Raw genomic sequence first — 19,630 nt, forward strand, 5'->3', positions numbered from 1 at the left:
TTATGATTTTTCAAATAAATGAAAGTTTTTACTTTGTGAGCTTCCATTTATGTTTAGATAAATAAAAGGTCGTATGTAATTTCAGTTTATTCTTCATAGTTAAAAGACTTTTAGGACTTCCCATGTTAAAAACTACAGTCTCTGTACATGTACTTTGTATGCTGATATAAAGACATGGTTCTTCAATGACATGGAAAATTCTTATCTCTAACCCTTCTATGGACACATATATCTGATGAAGTAGGTTTTAATAGTAACTAAAAATGTAAGTCAGTATTCAAATTAATGTTAAAAATTTTTTTTTAATGCGTAGAGTTCGCCCTAAAACATGCCCAGACCCCTTGTTAGCTATGTTTTTGGCCTAACTGTGGCATCCATAGGGAAAGACTGCCTTTAAGAAGTTTCTTTTGCAGCTCAATTTATGAAGGAAGTTTGGATAAGAAGGACTTCAAGAGCCAACTGAGAAAGAGAGTAATTTAAAAAATAAAACAGCTTTAAGGCTATCGAATTCTTTTTAGGTGTTCTGATGGTTTTATGTATAAAGACATGAAAACATATTACACCTATACGACTTGTGTAAATTGTCACTTCCTGTTAGGATCAAGGAGGATTCATACAATATTATTAAAACAGTATTAATAGCAACTGTTTATGACTCCCAGATACGTTCCGGACATTATACAAAGTGTGTTACCTATTTTAAGGGTCACAGTGAGCTATGTGATACTGGATGTCTCCTTTTCTAGATGAGAAAACCAAGACTCAGGTGAAATGACTTGCCAAGGTTTACACGGCAAGTGGGGTGCTGGATTTCAAACCTGGTCTGACACCAAAGTCCATGCTCGTCTCACTCTTACGTGAAGAGGTGTTTCTGTGGGAGATGTTTGTTTGTTTCTTTGTTTACTGATGTTGTTCTCTGTACTAAGCCTTGGCAAAGGAAAATTCAGATTTTATACCAAATGAAAAATCCTGACCATTTATTTCCCCTTTTTCACGTCCATTAATATTCTCATGATGGCGAAAAACTGTAGCATGATAAATTAAGCCTCTGAGAGATAAAGTAACCTGCTAATTGAGATGGAGTAGAAATTCAAATCTCCTCGAAAAATGCCAAATGGTAAGATTCATTGATCCTGAGTTAAAGATGTTGGCCTGATTATCCCTGCAATCCCTACATAAACAATCATTTGGGGATGTGATTTTTAAGTTGTCAATATTTAATGGCACCAAAAAGTGACCTCTCTGAGCTGGGTCTCCAAATGCTGTGCTCAGTTATCTGCACTGCTGCCACTGTGCTGTAATTTTTAGCTGATTACACATTAGTTCATTTAGCTTTGTTTCCTCTTCCCTACTGTGCCATACTATTAAACGAAAGCGAGGGGCCTGGCACCCCTCTGTGCACGGAGCTGGTATTGTCACACTGTAATAAGGATACATCCAGTCAAACAGCATGGTGTAGCTGCTCTTTGTGTTCAGTGCAAAGGCAATCCCTCGAAGATCTCTTGCCAGCCCGATCAACATACGCTGTCAGTGGGAAAGAGACACAGTAATTGATTTTCACGTTAGCACAGAGCAGATGGAGTAATAATCAGGCAATAATGACCACATATCTGATTTTGATTCATTAGCTAAAATGTCTCGCTCAGATCCCTTTCTATAGAAAACCGTAGAGCCTTTTAAACAAGCAGACCATCAAATCTGCTGACCAACTCGACTTTGCTTCTTATAAATTGAGCTAAGTCATGATTCCAGTAGTTTAGGAACATTTGGATTCTTAATATACTTTGTTTCTGAATAATGCCAAATTAGAAAAAAAAAAGGGGGGGGGAGAAGAGGATTGATAATTCCACAGAACAGAGATGCACAGGGTCTAGACGTTATTTAATAATAGCAAATCTTAAACCACACCAGCTTGCATGCAGTCAGTCCACTATGCAACCTAGAGTCTATCCTGGAAGCACACTGGCATTTAAAGATCCCGAAAGAATATCTCTAGTCACCGAGGACAAAATAAAACTGGCCAGGTGACCTATTGCTACCATGACATTCCGAGAAGGGCATTCACAATCCCCAAGCAAGGAAAAGGAAAAGGTGTAAGGAAAAGAGATCTGTACTGGTTATTAGAAGACTTGAATTTGAGTCCCAGCTCTGTTGCTTGGCTGTAAGACTTAAGGCAAGGCAACCACTCAGTCTCAGTTTTCTCATCTATAAAAGGGGCTACTATTGCCTCTTTCACAGAGGCATTGTGAGGAATAAGTTTAATAAATTTGTGTAAATATGCCTAACAAGAGCCTGACACGTACTAAATGTTCCATAAATATTTAGTTTCAGAGAGACAGAAAAAAACTACTTGACTCTTAAATAAAAGAGACCTGACTTGTACTCCGGACTCTTAATTAAGCTGTCCTTAGGATGATGCTTGGGAAGAGAAAAAGAAAACCCAGGAACAGATGCTAGAATGTCAGAACAAAGAGCACAAATAAACATAATTGCAAAACAAGGGGGTGGGATAATTGAGATATGCAACTGTGATTTCTGAAGATACTGTTTCAGTAGAAAGATTCTGCCAGGAAATGGCTCTGAAGTTTTCTTTTTACCAGATTTTCTTTTTCCTCACACATTGGTAAGAAATGAAAACCTCTTTATAGGAAGGCCTTTAAATGATCATCAAGGACTTGGAAGTGAATCGTAAGCCTCATCTTAATGGCTAAATAACATCTCAAAGTACAATAACCGTTTATCTGTCAGAAGTACCTGCAATTTCTGATCATCCCCCAACCTTGTACCTAAAAGGTGACTCGATATAACCAGAAGTCATCGTTTATAAAATATTTAGTTTCTAACCGCCTAACCGTTTCTAAAGTGATGGTAATCTGAATTTCTGAGTCTGTAAACCCTGAATTAATGTTTCTGTTTCTTTAAATGACTCATTCTTTTTCCTCTCATACCTCACTAGTCCTTGTTAGTCTAGAATCGGCTCACCTCCTTACAGTTCTCTCATGTGACTTGCTCTTTTTTAAAAAAAAAAAAGCCGTTTTGCCTTTTAGTGTAACCTATTTTCACCACCTGGAACCTGTTCCCCTCTTTTGTAGATTTCCACGTTTCTCACAGCCTCCAGAACAAAATTCGTCTTCTCAGAAGCCTTCTTGGAACAATCCTATTCTGAGTACGTAGCTCTGCAGTCTTTCTATGATAGTGGGCATTTCTATTTTTATTATGTATAATAAAAATATGTACAGGTTACAGGTTATGCTTTCAAATGACATTAAGTTTTCACATATACATAAGGCACCCACATTCAGCTCTAAACTGGTCAACAGGAACCAGGAGTTTCACTTTCTTCATGCCTAGTGCAAAGGGCTCTTAAAATATCTTTAGACCATCTTCATTACACAAAAAAGGCTAACATTTACTCTATCACAAATTTTTCTTCTTTAAAAGATGCCAAGTTAATAAAAGTGCTCTAAGTGACTCGCATCTATGAAATCATATCAATGTTTACTTTTAGAAAATGTTACTACAGAGCAGAGGAAGCATATAACAATGTAAGAGCTAACTGTATCTTTTCGATAGATTCGACTGGACAGGAAAATGCAGTGTTCATGTGAATAAGACATAGATTTCTTTCTTTTTTTTTTTTTATAAAAGATTTTATTTATCCATTCATGAGAGAGAGAGAGGCAGAGGGAGAAGCAGACCTCCTGCAGAGCGGGGAGCCCGATGCGGGACTCGATCCCAGGACTCCGGGATCATGACCTGAGCCGAAGGCAGACGCTTAACCATCTGAGCCACCCAGGCGCCCAAGAAATAGATTTCTTATGCTCAGACAATATCATGTATCTTACGGCAGCAAGAGTACTGTAACAGTCTATACAGATACTCAGCACTGAGGGAGTACTTTCTTGGTAGCCAAAACGTGCCCAGCTCTGCCATGAGACAGGCCGACTGTTACCTAGAAGTTCAACTGGACTACTAAGCAATCTCAGAGAACAAGAGGCGGTCTGACCAAAATTTAGGGAAGGGGGAGCCACGGTTCACCATCTCATTTAAAATAGTACAAAGGGGTTTATTTCAAAAGTTGCCCTTCTCCTATAGTTGGTCCACACTTGACTGGTCCTATGTCTTTAGTGAGGCTGGTTTGGGGAGCCGGGTAGGTCTGGGGTATCTGATCTTAAGGATGCCTTCTGGATAGTTCTAGGAGAAACCGCTCAGTGCTTCAGCATGCTGCATGGTGAACAGTTGTCTGTGTGCCAAAGCGTGAGACAAATGGGCCGGGAAACAGCTGAAATGCGGCTCCTTCCACCCTGACCCCCCAAACAGGGTTTCTAATGGCAAGTCTGACAGACCCTTTATTGTAGTGGCACTACTGGGGGCAGCTATAATATTATCCTCATAATTCCACTATATAATAACAACAAAGAAAAAGAAGGTGAAGGGTCATTGTGCTTTGTCTTTAGAATTAAGATGGCTGTCTTCATCCTTACAGCATACTCTTAATTCTGGAGACACATCTTAATAACCTCTAAATAGTTCCAACAAAAGAGCCGTGTCAGAGGAATGAGCAGGCCCCAAGGTGTTTCAACTGGAGTGTTTTCATCTGCCTTTATTGCTCTATCCCTCTCCAGAATTAAGGCAATAACCTGTGATAAATTATTCAGGAACTGCTACAGGGATCAAAGCAAAATCATTCTGTTAAAGTGCTGTTTGCAACATTTGGCACTTAGTGCGAAAACTTTTAATGTGCGCATGCTGAAAATCAAGGATTTTAAATAATTTAACATTGTGGAGTTTTTACGAAGGGACTAAAGATAGCAGGTTCCTATTTAACTGCTCCTCTTCCTCCGAGAAGTTTTCATTCATTTTCCTTAAACTCGATGACGTCATGGCCAAATCAAAAATGATGCATGAGTCAAGGGAGTGTGGACTATATTTTACTGTGGATACAATTACAGGGGGGAACACATATATTTTGAACTAATGCTTTAGAGCCAGGATTTGTCACAGCATTTTCTTTCTTTTTCCCTTTACTATGAAGAGAAAAACCCAAGACAAAAATTCAATGTTCTCTTCAATTTTATTGGGACTAAGTTAAGAAAACAAAGCTATAAATTTAAGAGCTTTGCAGCATTTCCGTCCCTCACAACCATATTTCAATTTGGCAACATAGGTCCTTGATGCTTATGTTCATCCTAAAACCCGCACTTGAAAAATATCTATAAATAGGGAGCTAGAAAATGCTGGTAAGGGTTGCAAATTAAATGAATTTGGCAGTCCTGCGGCATTTTCATAGAGATATTTTAACAGCATCACCTCCTGTGGATTGGAATACTAAATACTTTATTGAAGAACAAAACAGAACTGTTTTTATCTCTAGTACTTGCAAAATGAAGTACCTGAAAGCACTTTTGCATGTATTATTTATTCATCATGATAGAAAAATAGCCTTAACCTAATAAATTACATTTAAAAGCATTTAGTGCAAAAGTTTTGTTTATGATAAAGCAACAGATTTAGTTCTTTATCGGTAGCTTAAAGCACCAAGTTTTCTTTATACAAATTAGACAGATGGTGCTTACAGTAGAATTTACTAAAGGTCTGTCACAACAAATGCAGCCAAGCTGCATATTTAATCACTGCAGAATCTTGTCTACCTGCAGCTGCCAACTGCTAATCCAATTTCCCTGATAAATGTGGCAAGAGACACGATCAGCAATAAAGAGCATCTAACTCCATTTTCCTGCAGGGCGTCTTTTGATGAACATTTAGGACGGAAGCACGGAGTGCACTGTGTGGCCTTGGTTCGCGGCAGCTGCATGCATTCTGAGGCACAGTTCTCAGGTTACTCACTTAATTCTGCCACTATCATTACGTTGCTATTGATCTCAGTAGCTGTTGCCTACACAGCATTACTCTAGATGAAGCTGAATCAGGCAGTTATCATGCATCAAACTTGCTCAAAAGCCTGGAGATTTCCCCTTAATTACTTGTGATTTTATTTGCAAATACCGTTAAAGTGTAATCAAGCAGTCACTTTCCAGGGTCGTTAAGAACTTGCTGGTTTAGGGATATATCACTGGAACTCCATTAAAAATGACTCTAGGAAGATGGTTTCTATCAAACTAGATGGGATTACATCAAAATGGGCTTGGAGTATAATGAAATCTTCAAATGAGACAAATGTAATTTTTATCAAGATGGTGTTTTTCAACCTCACTGCTTCTTTCGGATATAAAGGGCATGGAGAGCCACCTTAAAGCTGCAAAGCTTTTGTTGGTCCTTCAAAATATTTGGAAGACATCTAAAAAATACAGCTAACCTGAGTAGAAACTCTGGTGAAGAGTTTTCACAAGATGATGAACACAAAGAAAATCTCTAAGATCCTTTTTGGTTTTAAAATTCTATGACTATTGCATGTTGATAAACATTAATTTCAAAAACTATTTCAAAAGGTATCGCATTTGGCTAATTATTTTCTGGTAGAAGAATTTCCCTAAAATAATCATCAAAGGCCACTGTTTTACTATCTGGCTTCTTACTGCATGCATATATATATTTTAGAGAGAGGAGAGGCCATGGAAAATGATGGTTAATGTTTTCGACTTATTCCAAATAACAATAAAATATGACTTGAGCATCACTAACAAAGGTGCCTGCATCCTCTAGAGTACATTTATTAGTCTTTTAAAAATAATAATCAGTGTCAATCTATTTAATATAGCCCAGATACATTATGATTTCAGAAGATGCTATTCCTATTTTGCAGATCTTGTGTTCCTCACCCCCCACATTAAAATATGGGACTGTTTTGTCACAAACAGCTTGCTACACTTAAGGATTTTACTAATAAAACATAATGTTGTCTTAGATATTATGACTGTTGCCACAGCTGAACTGACTTGTCAAATCAATCCTAATACGGCTCCCACAGGCACATAAAAACCTTATTTAGCTATCAGTTATCCTAATCACTTTGTTCAGTTTAAGAATGCAATACTTCAAGACCAGCTCCTATTTATACATATATGCCTAGCCATTTAATAATGTCTTGATTTATATAAATTCTTGTTTAAAAAAATATTTAGAGATGTAGTGTTTTAGCATGAGTATGTGTGCATTCCTCCATATAAATATATTGAGGCATACAGTGCAGGGTAGATGAGGGAAGAGAGATGCTTTAAGTGGTGTACCCATGAGAAGTGTTCTTTTAAAGATACTGCCACAAGAGACAAATCATCTAATCATAAACTGCCCCAAATCACTCGCTGACCTCAAAGTCAATTTGTACAAGAAACTAAAGAAGTACTTACACGAAAAGTACAACTCAAAGACACATGCAATTGAGGAAGCAAGACTGATGAGGCGCAGAGCACGTACAAATATGCAGAAACCTTTTTGTGGATCTAGATATCCCAGCATGAGCAAAAGCATCTTTCATCACATTTAGGAACAAACCCACCTTCACATCTTCTTGTTTAAAGTTGTTGTTGAATATCTGTAATACTGTTTCAAAAGAGACTGTAAGAGGCAGCATGAAATTCTCAAATTCGTCTTCATCTTCGCCTATCAGAAAAACAAAAGGGTCACCATGGTTTAAAATGCATGCTATTGTACATTAGCCTAGGCAGTGAGTGCTTCATTCAGGCTTAGAAATGTCCCTGGGAAAGGGTCAGTCTGCATTCACACTCATGCTGTATTTTGTACTTTGTTTGGCTCATTGAATATTCCTGTGTTTTGCCTTCTCTTTTGCACCAAATGAAATAGCAAAATTACTTACCAGCCATTTTTTTTTTTCTGGCTCTTTATTGGATCAAACAGACTCATGCCCCAGGCATCTCAGCCCTTCAGTTCTTAGTGCCCCCAGAGCTTCCCCAATGCCTCAAGGAAAGCCACTTTCAAAGCCTCAGAGACAGGGATCCTTTTTTCCCCTTCTCTTTAGGTGCCAAGGCCCTAAAGGGCTCAAAGACTCAGGTGCCCAGAAAGCTCTAAGTTATTATTCCCCTTTATTTATGTTCTTTTTTATTAATTTGTTAAATAGATAGCAGAGAAACTTTTATCTGCCAAATAAGATGGGGGTCCCTCATGGGTCATTTGGATTTTAAGTACATTCTCCATGGGTACACTTCCTCTTGCACCAAGCTTCCTTTTCTTTATAGAAACAAGTCATTTTCTATTGTTTTTTCCCTTGAAATGTAGACTGCAGTTTCCTTAAGGATTCTATCAAAACAGAATCTTCACTTCAAACATGGATATGCACAAATCGCAATTTGTTTTTTATTAAAAAGTTATATTTTAGTTGACAATGTTATCATTAGTTTCAGGTATACAACACAGTGATTCAACTTCTCTATAGTTACGCTCTGCTCCCCACAACTGCAGCTACAATCCGTCACCACACAATGCCATCACAGTATCATTGACTACACTCCCTATGCTGTGCCTTTTATTCCCCTGACTCACTCACTCCATAACTGAAAGCCTGTATCTCCCACTCCCCTTCACCCGTTTTGCCCATCCCCTCACCTCCCTTCCCTCCGGCAACCATCAGTTTGCTCTTGGTATTTATAGTCTGATCCTGCTTTTGGTTTATTCATTTTTTTTACATTCCACCTGAGTAAAATCATATGGTATTGTTTTTCTCTGTCTGACTTATTTCACTTAGCATAATACCTCTAAGTCCATTCATGTCGCAAATGGCAAGACCTCATCCTTTTTTATGGCTATGCAATATTTCAGTGTGTGTGTGTGTGTGTGTGTGTGCGTGCGCACGTACCACATCTTCCTTATCCATAGACACTTAGGTTGCTTCCGTATCCTGGCTACACAACTGACAAGTTATATAGTATTCTTTTCATAAGGGGTTTCTTTTTTTTTTTTTAAGATTTTATTTATTTATTTGTTTGTTTATTTATTTATAGAGTGAGCAGGGGGAGGGGCAGAGGGAGAGGGAGAGAATCTCAAGCAGACTCCACACTGAGCATGTGGATCCCGATGCGGTGCTCCATCTCATAACCCCAAGATCATGAGCTGAGCTGAAATCAAGAGTTGGATGCTCAACCAACTGAGCCACCCAGGCGTCCCAAGGGGTTTCTTTTCTTTAATTTTTTTAAAAGGATGAAGCCTGATGTGGGGCTTGATCCCAGGACCCTGGGATCATGACCTGAGCTGAAGGCAGATGCTTTAACCGACTGAGCCACCCAGGCGCCCCAAGGTGTTTCTTTTAAATGAGAGAGTTGATTCTTTCCTTCATCCAATGCCACAGGAATTGTGAGCCCCCCACTTTACTGATGAAGAAACAGGCAGAGGAAGGTTAAGTGACCTGCTCAAAGTAGCATACTTAGGAAGTGACCCTATATGGTCCAGACCTCCTGATTTCGATGCTATCACTTTTTAAATAGAGCATTAGAGAGGAAACAAGATCTCGGAGAAGAGATCAGTGATTCTCAAGTTTGGTCCTTGACATAGCAGCATCAGCATCACTAGGGAACTTACCAGGTGTAAATTCCTGGGTTCCATCCCAGAGCTACTGAATCGGGGACCCTGGGGGTGTGGGTCTAGAAATTTGTTTTAAGAAGCCCTTCAGGTGATTCAGATGTATGCAAATATTTGAGAAACACTGGTCTGTACATCATTCTACAGATAACACAGAGGGTCAATGGAACAATCAGGATCTTTAGCCTCTTATGGAGAGGCTGATCTGGCTGACCCTCATCTTTTGTTACTTCTCTTTCCCCTTTAACCTTATGCACTTTATTTCCAGAGTCCAAAAGAATCAAGGACTTAGCTTTGTTCACAAAGAGATATCAAAAGGTCAATGAGACTTTCCTGGTATGCTGTTCTAAACAAGGGTCAGATCTCTAAGTGAAGGGTAAAGCAGACCAGATTATAATCCCTGCTCTGTCAACTGGCTATGCGACCAAGCTATTCCTCTTAGCTACATCCTCTGTCAGCTGGTGATAACATTAGAGACCTTTACAGAAGGTCTTCCTTTTCCAAGCCCAGGTGAAACAGCAGCTCTCCCAATCTGAGCTAAGCTCACCTGCAAGTACTCCCTAAGGCCCCCCACAAGCAATCCCCCTTCTCCCTGTGGGATGCCACAGCATTTTGTCTACTCTTGACAATAGGTAACATTGATCAGTCTGCCTCGAATTTGTAGATATTTAGGCATATAGCTAATAATAGTAATAATAATGCCTAACATCATTCCAGCACTACCACCATTTGATGAGGGTTACTGTGGGGATTAAATAAAATAAAATTTACAATGTGTGTATGTAAATTATTAGATTTGTCAGCCTACACTGATAGTATCTTTGGCTGTGCTTCTGGAGAGCTGAGACTGTATCTTTGCATTTCTCAGTGAAGGAGAATGATGTAGGCAGGTAAAGCTCAGCAATAAACAGAACCAGTGTCTGGCTCCACCCCTTACTGCTTAACTTCGGATATTCACTAATTACCCTGAGTCTCAGTTTTCTCATCTACAAAATAAGGATAAAAATACCTATCTTTGTGAATATTTAATGTTCTAACACATGAAAAATAGAAGATGCTCAATAAATAGTAGGGTGGTGCTAGCATTATATAGTATTGGCACCTAGAACAGTGCCTGGCATGTATTAGGGAAATACTGTATTTGAATGAAAATAAAGGTGAATTTAAAAAAATCCCTTATTTTCTTAATACCTGATATGAATAATACAATAGCTAATTGAAGTAGACATTATCAAATCCTTAAATATATAATATATATACACATTATATTTAAATGATGTATTCTTACTCTCCTAAGATAACGTATCTTCTAAATACGGAATTATTCATGAGAACAGTGGTAACAATCACTGTAGGCAGATAAGGGTACAGGAAAGAGTGGATGCTTTGAAGGTTCTAAGTTCAAATCCTGGCTCTGCTACTTGTTAGCATTCTGGTTTTGGATAAATGAGAGCCATTAACATTTTTGTTGTTTTAAGCTTTATATGGACCTAGAGAGGTGATTACGGTGTTCAAATAAAGCGTGACCACCAGGTTGTCCCCCAATACCCTTCCTTTGGGAGCAAAGCTTTCCCAAGATAAAGATATTTAATCAGAACAAAGATAAATTCAGGACTTTACCATTCAACCCTTCACTTAATACACGGAGCTAGAGATCAAAAAACTTCCTGACTCATCTCTTTCCTCAATCAAAGTTTGAGGTATGGGAAAATCAAGGCACAGAAGACAAGCCACCAACATGTGCAGGGAGAAGTCAAAGAGCAAATACTAAAGAAAGGAATGTAAACAGCAATTCTACTTTAATGTCATATCCTCAGAGAGGCCTTCCCTGACCTCTCTACCTAAAACATTACTGTAAAACTCGCCCCGACCCCCACCCATTTTCCACTCCCATAATCTACTTTATTTTTCTTATGGGACTTACTGTGACCGCGCTGTATATTCACATATGTATTCATGGTCTTCCCTAATAGAATGTAAGTTCCTTGATGCAGGAACTTCATCTGTTTTGATCACGACTACATCCCCAGTGCCTAGAATAGGGTCTGGCATTCAAGAAATAGTTGTGTAGTGACTGAATAACAGAACAGTAGTTATTTCCTGAGTGCTTATTATGTGAAGGCAATGAGTTTAATACTTGATTTACTTAACAGACACCAATGTAGCTGTTCCTAGGTTCCAAGCACTGCTGCAAATCATTAACGGTCTCAACAATCCTATGGAGTTGTATGATGATTTCCTTCATTTTACATGCGAACAGAGAGGCTCAAAGGGGTTAAATGGTTTGCCCAACAACCCTGGGCTGGTATATGTCAGTGGACTTGGATCCCCAATTCCATCGGCTTTACCTCCAGCTCATGTTCTTTCCCCTGTCTTTACAGGGGTGGACGGTATCAGAGGTAGGCACTGAAGTCAGGGTTACAGAATCTTGAGTTTAGAGCTGCATGAAGTTAGAAGAGGGTGAAGAGGGGTGGCTGGGTGGCTCAGTCGGTTAAGTTGGCTGCCTTCAGCTCAGGTCATGATCCCAGGGTCCTGGGATCGAGCCCCACATCGGGCTCCCTGCTCAGCGGGAAGCCTGTGTCTCCCTCTCCCTCTGCTTGCTTGTGTTACTGCTCTCGCTATCTCTCTCTCTGTCAAATAAATAAATAAAATCTTAAAAAAAAAAAAAGAAGAGGGTGCAGAACAATCACATCGGTTCTGGTAGGGAGAAAGGGATTCCTCAACAATCATTTGAGTTTAAGATAGGCAAATATGATACACTGGTGCATTATTTCCACAAAAATGTTTATGTTTCAGTTAGCACTGTTCCTCTCTTATTGCAAAGTGATACGTTGTATTATCTAAGTTGGAAAACTGGTCATTTTTGTTTATGTCATGCAAACAAACTCTATACAACATTTATTAGAGATTTTTTTCCTTATTTGTATTACTCTTAGAGGTATCAATTACTGCTTCTGACAGGAAAGGAGAAATACACAAGTTCACTCTTTTACAACTTCATATTCAAGTATGCAGTCATATATTTAATACGCCAAATGTATATGATCATTTTATGAATAATAATTGAAGCTGCTCATTTTTTTTCTGACCAGAGCCCAGAAGTCAGTATGATTTGAAGGTGAAGTGCCAATTTACAGACTAATATTTTCATTGGCATCAGGAAAAATAATAACATAACATTGTTTAAGTTCTCAGTTATGCATAATAAAAATGATAAATTCTTCAGCTTTTCGGTAAAACCCAAATCTAATCCCCTCTACTGGATTTCTGAGGATCTGATTCAACAGAAAGTTATTCATTTTAGGAGTTTCAATTTTTTTTCCCTTCAGAGAAGTCACATTAAAATACTAACAGAGAGGCACCTGGGTGGCTCAGTTGGTTAAGCATCTGCGTTCAGCTCAGGTCATGATCCCAGGGTCCTGGGATCGAGTCCCACATCGGGCTCCCTGCTCAGCGGGGAGTCTGCCTCTCCCTCTCCCTCTGCTGCTCCCCCTGCTTGTGCTTGCTCTCCCCACCCCTTGTGTCAAATAAATAAATAAAATCTTAAAAAATAAAATAAAATACTAACAGTAACCTTTTTAGTATATTGGCTCTCAGATATGTTATTTTTAAGACGCTTCATTTGTTATTTTATATAATTTAAGACCCTGAGTGGTGGGAATGTAAAATGGTGCAGCCAATATCATATGATGCAGCCACTGTAGAAAACAGCTTGGCAATTAATCAAAAAGTTAAACACAGAATTGCTATTTGATTAACCAATTTTACTCCTAGGTATACACCTGAGAGAATTCAAAGGGTATGTTCACATAAAAACTTACATACAGATGTTCATACCAGCATTATCCTAACAGCCAAAAGGTGAAAACCCAACTGTTCAAACAAAATGTGGTATAGTCATACAATGGAATATTAGTCAGCCATAAAAATGAACCAAGTACCAAGACATGCTAAACTATGAATAAGCCTTGAAAACATTATGCTACATGAAAGAAGACAGACACAAGGGCCACATATTACATGAGTTCATTTATATGAAATTTCTAGAATGGGCAAATTCATAGAGACAGGAAGTAGGTTAGTGGTTACCAGGAGCCAGGGGCAGGGGAAATAAGGAATGACTACTTTAAGATACAGGATTTCTTTCTGGGGTGATGAAAATATTTTGGAATTAGATAATGGTGATGGTTGTACAGCCTTGTGAATATTGTGAATGTACTAAATACCACTGAACTTATAGTCTAACAGGGTGAATGTTATGGCATGTGAATCTCACTAAATAAATAAATAAATAAAAATAAAAAACCCAACCCCAAACAACAAAAAACCACCATCAACAAAATTCTCTCCACCTTTAAAAGTATGCCGAACAGTGAAACTTCTCATTTCCTCAAATTCAAATGCATATAGAGGTTGGATTACTGGGGATTTGGGGCAGTAGTCAAGGAGAAGTTAATAGTACAAATAATTATCATAATAATAAATGATGGTAGCCAACGGTTACTGAGGATTTATTATATGATAACTACTGCGTGAAATACTTTGGTATTAGTGACAGGTTAGTATGGTAGGCTGAATAACGGCCCCTCGAAGATGCTCATGTCCTAATCCTTGGAATCTGTGAATATGTTAGGTTACAAGCAAAGGGGAATTGAGGTTGTTAATCATCTTCAACATAGAAGATTATTCTGAGTTATCCAGATGGGTCCAAGGTAATCACAAAGGTCCTTGAAAGCGTTAGAGAAAAGTAGACGGGGAAAACCAGGGAGATGGCAGTAAAAGGTTTTGACCAGATGTTGCTGGAGAAAGGGGGCCATGAGCCAAGGAAAGCAGGTGGCATCTAAGCTGCAAAAGGCAAGGGAACAGATTCTTCTGCAGAGCCCCAGAAAGGAATGCTGCCTTGCTGACACCTTGATTTTAGCCCACTGAGACCCCATTTTGGACTTCTGACCTCCAGAACTGTAAAATAACAAATCTGTAATATTTGAGCCATTCAATTTGCAGTAATTTGTAATGGGAGTAATAGGAAACTAGTATTAGTAATTAGTAATATTACTAATATTAGTAACATTAGTTAAGGTCACATCTAATGCTATGAAGCTCTCTGTTCCAAACTACGGAGAATTAAGAGGGGAGATAAATAAGAAGATACAGAGGCAGATGAGTGAGGAAAATAATCTATTTAAAACCAAGCATCATTGGGTCCTATCAAAAGAGCCAGTGACTTTTGCAGGCCTAGGCCCACATCATCTGCTGTTCCCCAGTGCTTCATTAGGATAGCACGTCTCCAGTTCTATTAGAATAAGTCTTGAGAAAGGTGCCTAGCCAGAGCTAACTGGGGCCCAAATTTAGTTTTCCTTTCAGTTTCTCCCTACACAGCCTAGGAGGTGTAGCTGGCTGTGATAGGACTGGGGCTTCAGGGAGGGCAGGCTATTGTAGGACCTGTCAGGAAATGTCATCAGCTCCCGCTTCTGTAGGAAAATAAGAGCCCAAGTGCTGAAGGCAGAGTAACTGCATGATAGGTACTGAACTTGCCTCATTTTGAGGTCCTGGTGTCAGTCAGTGCCCCTGATTGTACATCCAATAAATATTTCTGTCTTAATTAATATATACTGAGTACTTGTTTCATGATAGGAATTGTTCCAGGCCTTTTCACACCTCTTTATCTTATTTAAAGCACATAACAATTCTTTACGCTAGACATCTCCATTTCATAGATGAGAAAATTGAGGCTCCCTTTAATTCCTCTCCCTAGGGAACCAGAATGTTTATTATAGTTCTCAAAAGAAAAATACACTGCCCATTGCAGACCCTTGTACTCCTTTTCTAGGAAACCTACCCTAAAAGTTTCATCCCTGAAGCATCTCATTCCCTGAGGTGCTCTGGACTCTCTACCCTCAAAACCAGGTAAGTTATTAAAACTGGATCTGGACTTAATGGGCTGCTTTCTGCCTACAGGGCCGGCTAATTAGTCTTAATTATCTCATTATAGATTCTAAGTATTTCCAGCTGCTTCTTTACCCCTTATTGCCCAGTCCCCCCGCCCCCCATGTCTATTTTCCAGATAGTCTCTGCCAAGTCATGGACACCGGTGATATATTGATGTATTCTTCCTATCAGAACATTAGTTATTTCTGATCAAGCTTCTCACTTGCTAAACCCTTCTGGGACATCTACCTCTGTTTCTTTTTATCCATGAGGATAATTATGCTTTGGCCAATTATTAGGACATGAGGACAAATTTTAAAAAACTACATTTGACTTTCACTGACCAGAGAACCATTATATACCTATGTAGGGCAAATAATAAACATGAATCTATCTGGTTATTTGATAGAAGCTTGGAAAGTAATCCCTTCTCCCTTCTTCTCACTGCCCTCAAGCCTCAAATCAATCATTCAGTCCCAACAGTTCAAAGAAAAAAGAAAAAAGAAAGAGTTACCTTTCCTAATTGATTGAGAATATAAAAAGGTGAAGTAATAGTGTAGTACAAGTGAATGTGTGGTTACAGGGCTACAGGTTATATGACGGACCTTGGGCAAGTCATGTAGTCTCTCTGAACCTCACCTTTCTAACAGATAAGCAATGCAATAATACCTATTTCACGTGGGCTGTTGTGAGGATCAAACAGAATAATGTGAGAGTGGTTTGCAGACTATAAATTTATAAACAAATGTTAGTTGTTATTAATAGAGAAAAGGAAAGTTTCCTTCCTCTGTATATTTTTACTTTTATCATTAGTAGCTATTTCTAGAATACTCTTCCCTTTTTATTCAAGTCATTTACTTTTTCTTTAAAATTCCTCAAATTTAAGCTAGGGATATCTTCAGGTGCCAATTATCTATTAAAAGCCACAAAGGTAGGTAAATATTATAGCATGCTCCTCCCTAAAGAGAAAATATCTCTTAATGTCTATAAATAACATTTTAATATTAACATTCCCTTGATCATTACAGGATAGGGCTTTTTCTTAGAGTCTGAGTATCTGAGGAAAACACTGCTCACTCAGATCCTAGCAACATGCTTCTCATCTGAGTAGTTCAAGATAAGGTGCAATCATAAAAAGGCCAAGAAAAGCAACTGTTAGGGACACCAAGGAAAAACAATTTTAGTGACACTAGTAATTCTAAGTTTGTGGTTGGTAAAAACTTAACTTGCAATGAATAATATTCAGTACTCCACAAAACAAAGAGCATTGTTGTAGTTCTTCTCCAATATTTGTCAACTGAATTCACCTCTATTCAAATTAAACAAAATAGAAGGTTTTATTTATTCAAGTATTTTATACTGAACAGCTCCCTGGAGGGTCTCCATTTACTGGCTTGGGTAATATTATCTTTCCTTTAGTTTATTAGATTGACAAAGTTAATTTAAAAATAACCTAGGGAACTTTAAGTGATTCTTGGAAGGGCTAACATGCGTGCATATATGGATGGCCACCCATTTTCTTCTGTATGTATGTTATCTTGTGAAGAGAGTTTTTGCATTAATTTTTATAATTTCTTAGAATATAGAAATACATTGCCAACATTAAATACCATCATTCTGATGATGAAATGCTTTCAATTCTGTTCTTTATACAAGTGAACATTTCATCTAGTGTAGCCAAGGAGCAATTTGATAAAATGGTACAACGGTTTATTGCCAAAAAACCCCCATTTTCATCTGAAATACAACCCGGGGCACATAGCATCTAATTAAATTCATACAAAGTACAAATAATTGACTAGAAACCAAAATGCATTTCAAAGTAAACACCAATTAATGTGACACCCAATTTTTTTCCCCTTTTCTAATCACTCCAATGTGCAGGTATGGTTCATACACAACATACTCAGTTTAGTTTGTTGGATTCAATTAGGATATGCTTTATATTTCAGTCCAAGAATTACATCTCATGCTTCACAAGCAGGTTGCTCGGGTGTTTCTTCTATTTGATTTTTGACCAAAAAAAAAAAATCAGTGATACAAGAAGTTCTTCTCTAATTTTCCTTTGAGAAGAATTCTCATTACCTAATATTTTTACTTCTTTCATTTAATACATGGATCTGTGCTTCTTTTGACAACAGCACCATCTCTTTTTTCTTTGTTTCCATGACAGTGAATACACAATAGAAAACTATAAAGCCACACATACAGGAACTCTGGCAGCTACGTGCCAGTCAACCTAGTTTGTGAGACAAGGCTTCAAATAATAAAACTGTGTTCAGCAACACTCAACAAATGATCATCTATAAAGTAATAACACTTTGAACAGAGAGCAACAAGCGATTAATTGAGCACAAGAGTGGCCAAGTGTAGCTGATCACTTGTGAAAGTAGTCAGCCACTTGATTTGTTTTGTCTTGGAGAGGTCAATGATCAAAGCTACTCCCAGAAAGAACCTGGAAGGAATTGCTGATTCCAGGAACCATGATGATGGCATCTTGGTTGCAACATACTTATGTGTCATTCATTCACTAAATATTTACTGAGCACCTACAGTGTAGCAGTATGGAGATCGGTGCTAGAAAACATGAAAAAGGCAAAGTCCATGCCCTGAAGGAGCTCAATGTATTTTGGGGAAGAAGAGCAACTCTGGTTCTTAACAAGAAATAGCAGCTCTGCTAATATATACCACAAATCGTCCCTTGATGCTTGTAATATACATTTAATTATTTCAAAAAGTGAAAACCACTAATAAATAAAGACTTTCTTTTCAAACAATGTTAAAGTTCCATGACTGTAGTTGCCATTGTTTCTAACTTTATCTATACCCAGATTCAATTTCCTTGTACTGAGCACCTACCACGTACCAGGCACTTCCACATAGTCAGTTTCTATTCCTCCCAAGCTATCTAAAACGTGTTTGCAACATAGTGGATATTTACCATTTTGAAAAAACCGTGAACTAAAAGAATTTACACTATATATTGTTATGGGTTAAGTAATTCAAAGGAATGTAACCCTGAGAAACCTAGTAAAATCCTTTTTCAGTTATTCAAATTTAGATATTTTACTTGCGCTTCTCATACCTCATAGTTTACATTAAGCGAGACTACGTAAAAGGAGTCTACAAAGTGGCAGCGGGTAATGCAGGGTCTTTCTGGGCACCGTCATGACTCCCAGCTATCATCACAATGGTAAGTGTGGACATGAGGTCAATACTGGTAGTGCTGTGCTGTTGTTTAAGCTACCATGGATCTATGGAAGGTTCTTTTGTCTATGATGACTATATGAGAAAGGATCTTGACCCACTCCATTTCCAGGTCCTGAAAACGTGTGTGACATGAACCTATTTCCAGGAAATCTGCTCCATTTAGTTCTCTTTAACTTTGGTCTCCCCACTTCTTTCACTGTCTGACAGGGTCATGTAAGGAGCATTTTTAAGGCTTTAGGAAATAAATTCAGTCTAGACAAGGGTCTAGACAACTCTTCGTTAATGCTTGGACAACTGGGAGGGAAGCAAGAGGGCAAGCTCCTTGAGGGCAGGGGCCTGGATGCCTGGCTGGTTTCTGTCCTGCCCTCAGAGCTCCCAGCACAGTGTGTTCTCTCAGTGATTACTGAGGACAGTGACAAAGAGTCAGGCCGCTCCTCTTCTCTCACTGCAGCAGCCAAGAGGTAATACAGACCAGGGTGCAGTATGCAAAGCTGTCACTCAGATCTCCCACTTGCCTAAGGTAGCAGATGATTGGGTTTTGCATGCCTGGTTTACACTCTTCAAATATTTATAGACAGTTCTCTTTGCCTCAAGCCCTAGTTGTCACTTAGCCAAGTTATACATACATGGTTCTTTTAATCTTTCTTTAGAAATCAATCCCACCAAGCTCCTTAATCATTCTAGATGCATTTCTCTCAACTTTTGGCTGTTTGTCTCTCTGGTAATTTAGTCTGTTGAAATGCATGAAAATAATACAGATGTGGAACAGAGGGTGGTTTAGTCACCTTTCTATTACAAGGAGCAATGTCTTTTATGTGCAAAAGAAAATTAACCTTTTTCCTTTTGTATGATCATGCTTTTAAAAAATTCATATTTAAGTTGATGGATCAATCAATACATTGCAAGAGAAAGGATGAAAAAAGTATCATCAGTATTATATTCTCTAAGGATGATATCGTCATTGATTGAACTCTTTCTTGTGTCTATAAACTGATTAATTTAA

The 19,630-nt window shown here is 38.3% G+C and overlaps 1 protein-coding gene across 8 annotated transcripts in view; it reads right to left on the reverse strand.

Moving 5' to 3' along the window:
• The window catches only part of RANBP17 (RAN binding protein 17), a 323,809-nt gene that overhangs the window by 63,810 nt on the left and 240,369 nt on the right, over nt 1–19,630 (reverse strand). For all 8 annotated transcript variants that reach the window (XR_010413224.1, XM_064596582.1, XM_064596579.1 and 5 more), the window contains 2 exons: nt 7,457–7,560; nt 1,436–1,524 (listed from right to left, as the gene is read on the reverse strand). Coding sequence is in view for 7 of the 8 variants with exons in the window: in XM_064596582.1 (XP_064452652.1) it covers nt 1,436–1,524; nt 7,457–7,560 (193 nt within the window). In the remaining variant the exon portion in view is untranslated. The remainder of the gene's footprint in view (nt 1–1,435; nt 1,525–7,456; nt 7,561–19,630) is intronic.

The sequence above is a fragment of the Mirounga angustirostris genome, unplaced genomic scaffold (assembly GCF_029215605.1).
Source record: "Mirounga angustirostris isolate CCGP_5_RB_7025 unplaced genomic scaffold, mMirAng1.0.hap1 SCAF_7, whole genome shotgun sequence".
NCBI classification, from domain to species: Eukaryota; Metazoa; Chordata; class Mammalia; order Carnivora; family Phocidae; genus Mirounga; species Mirounga angustirostris.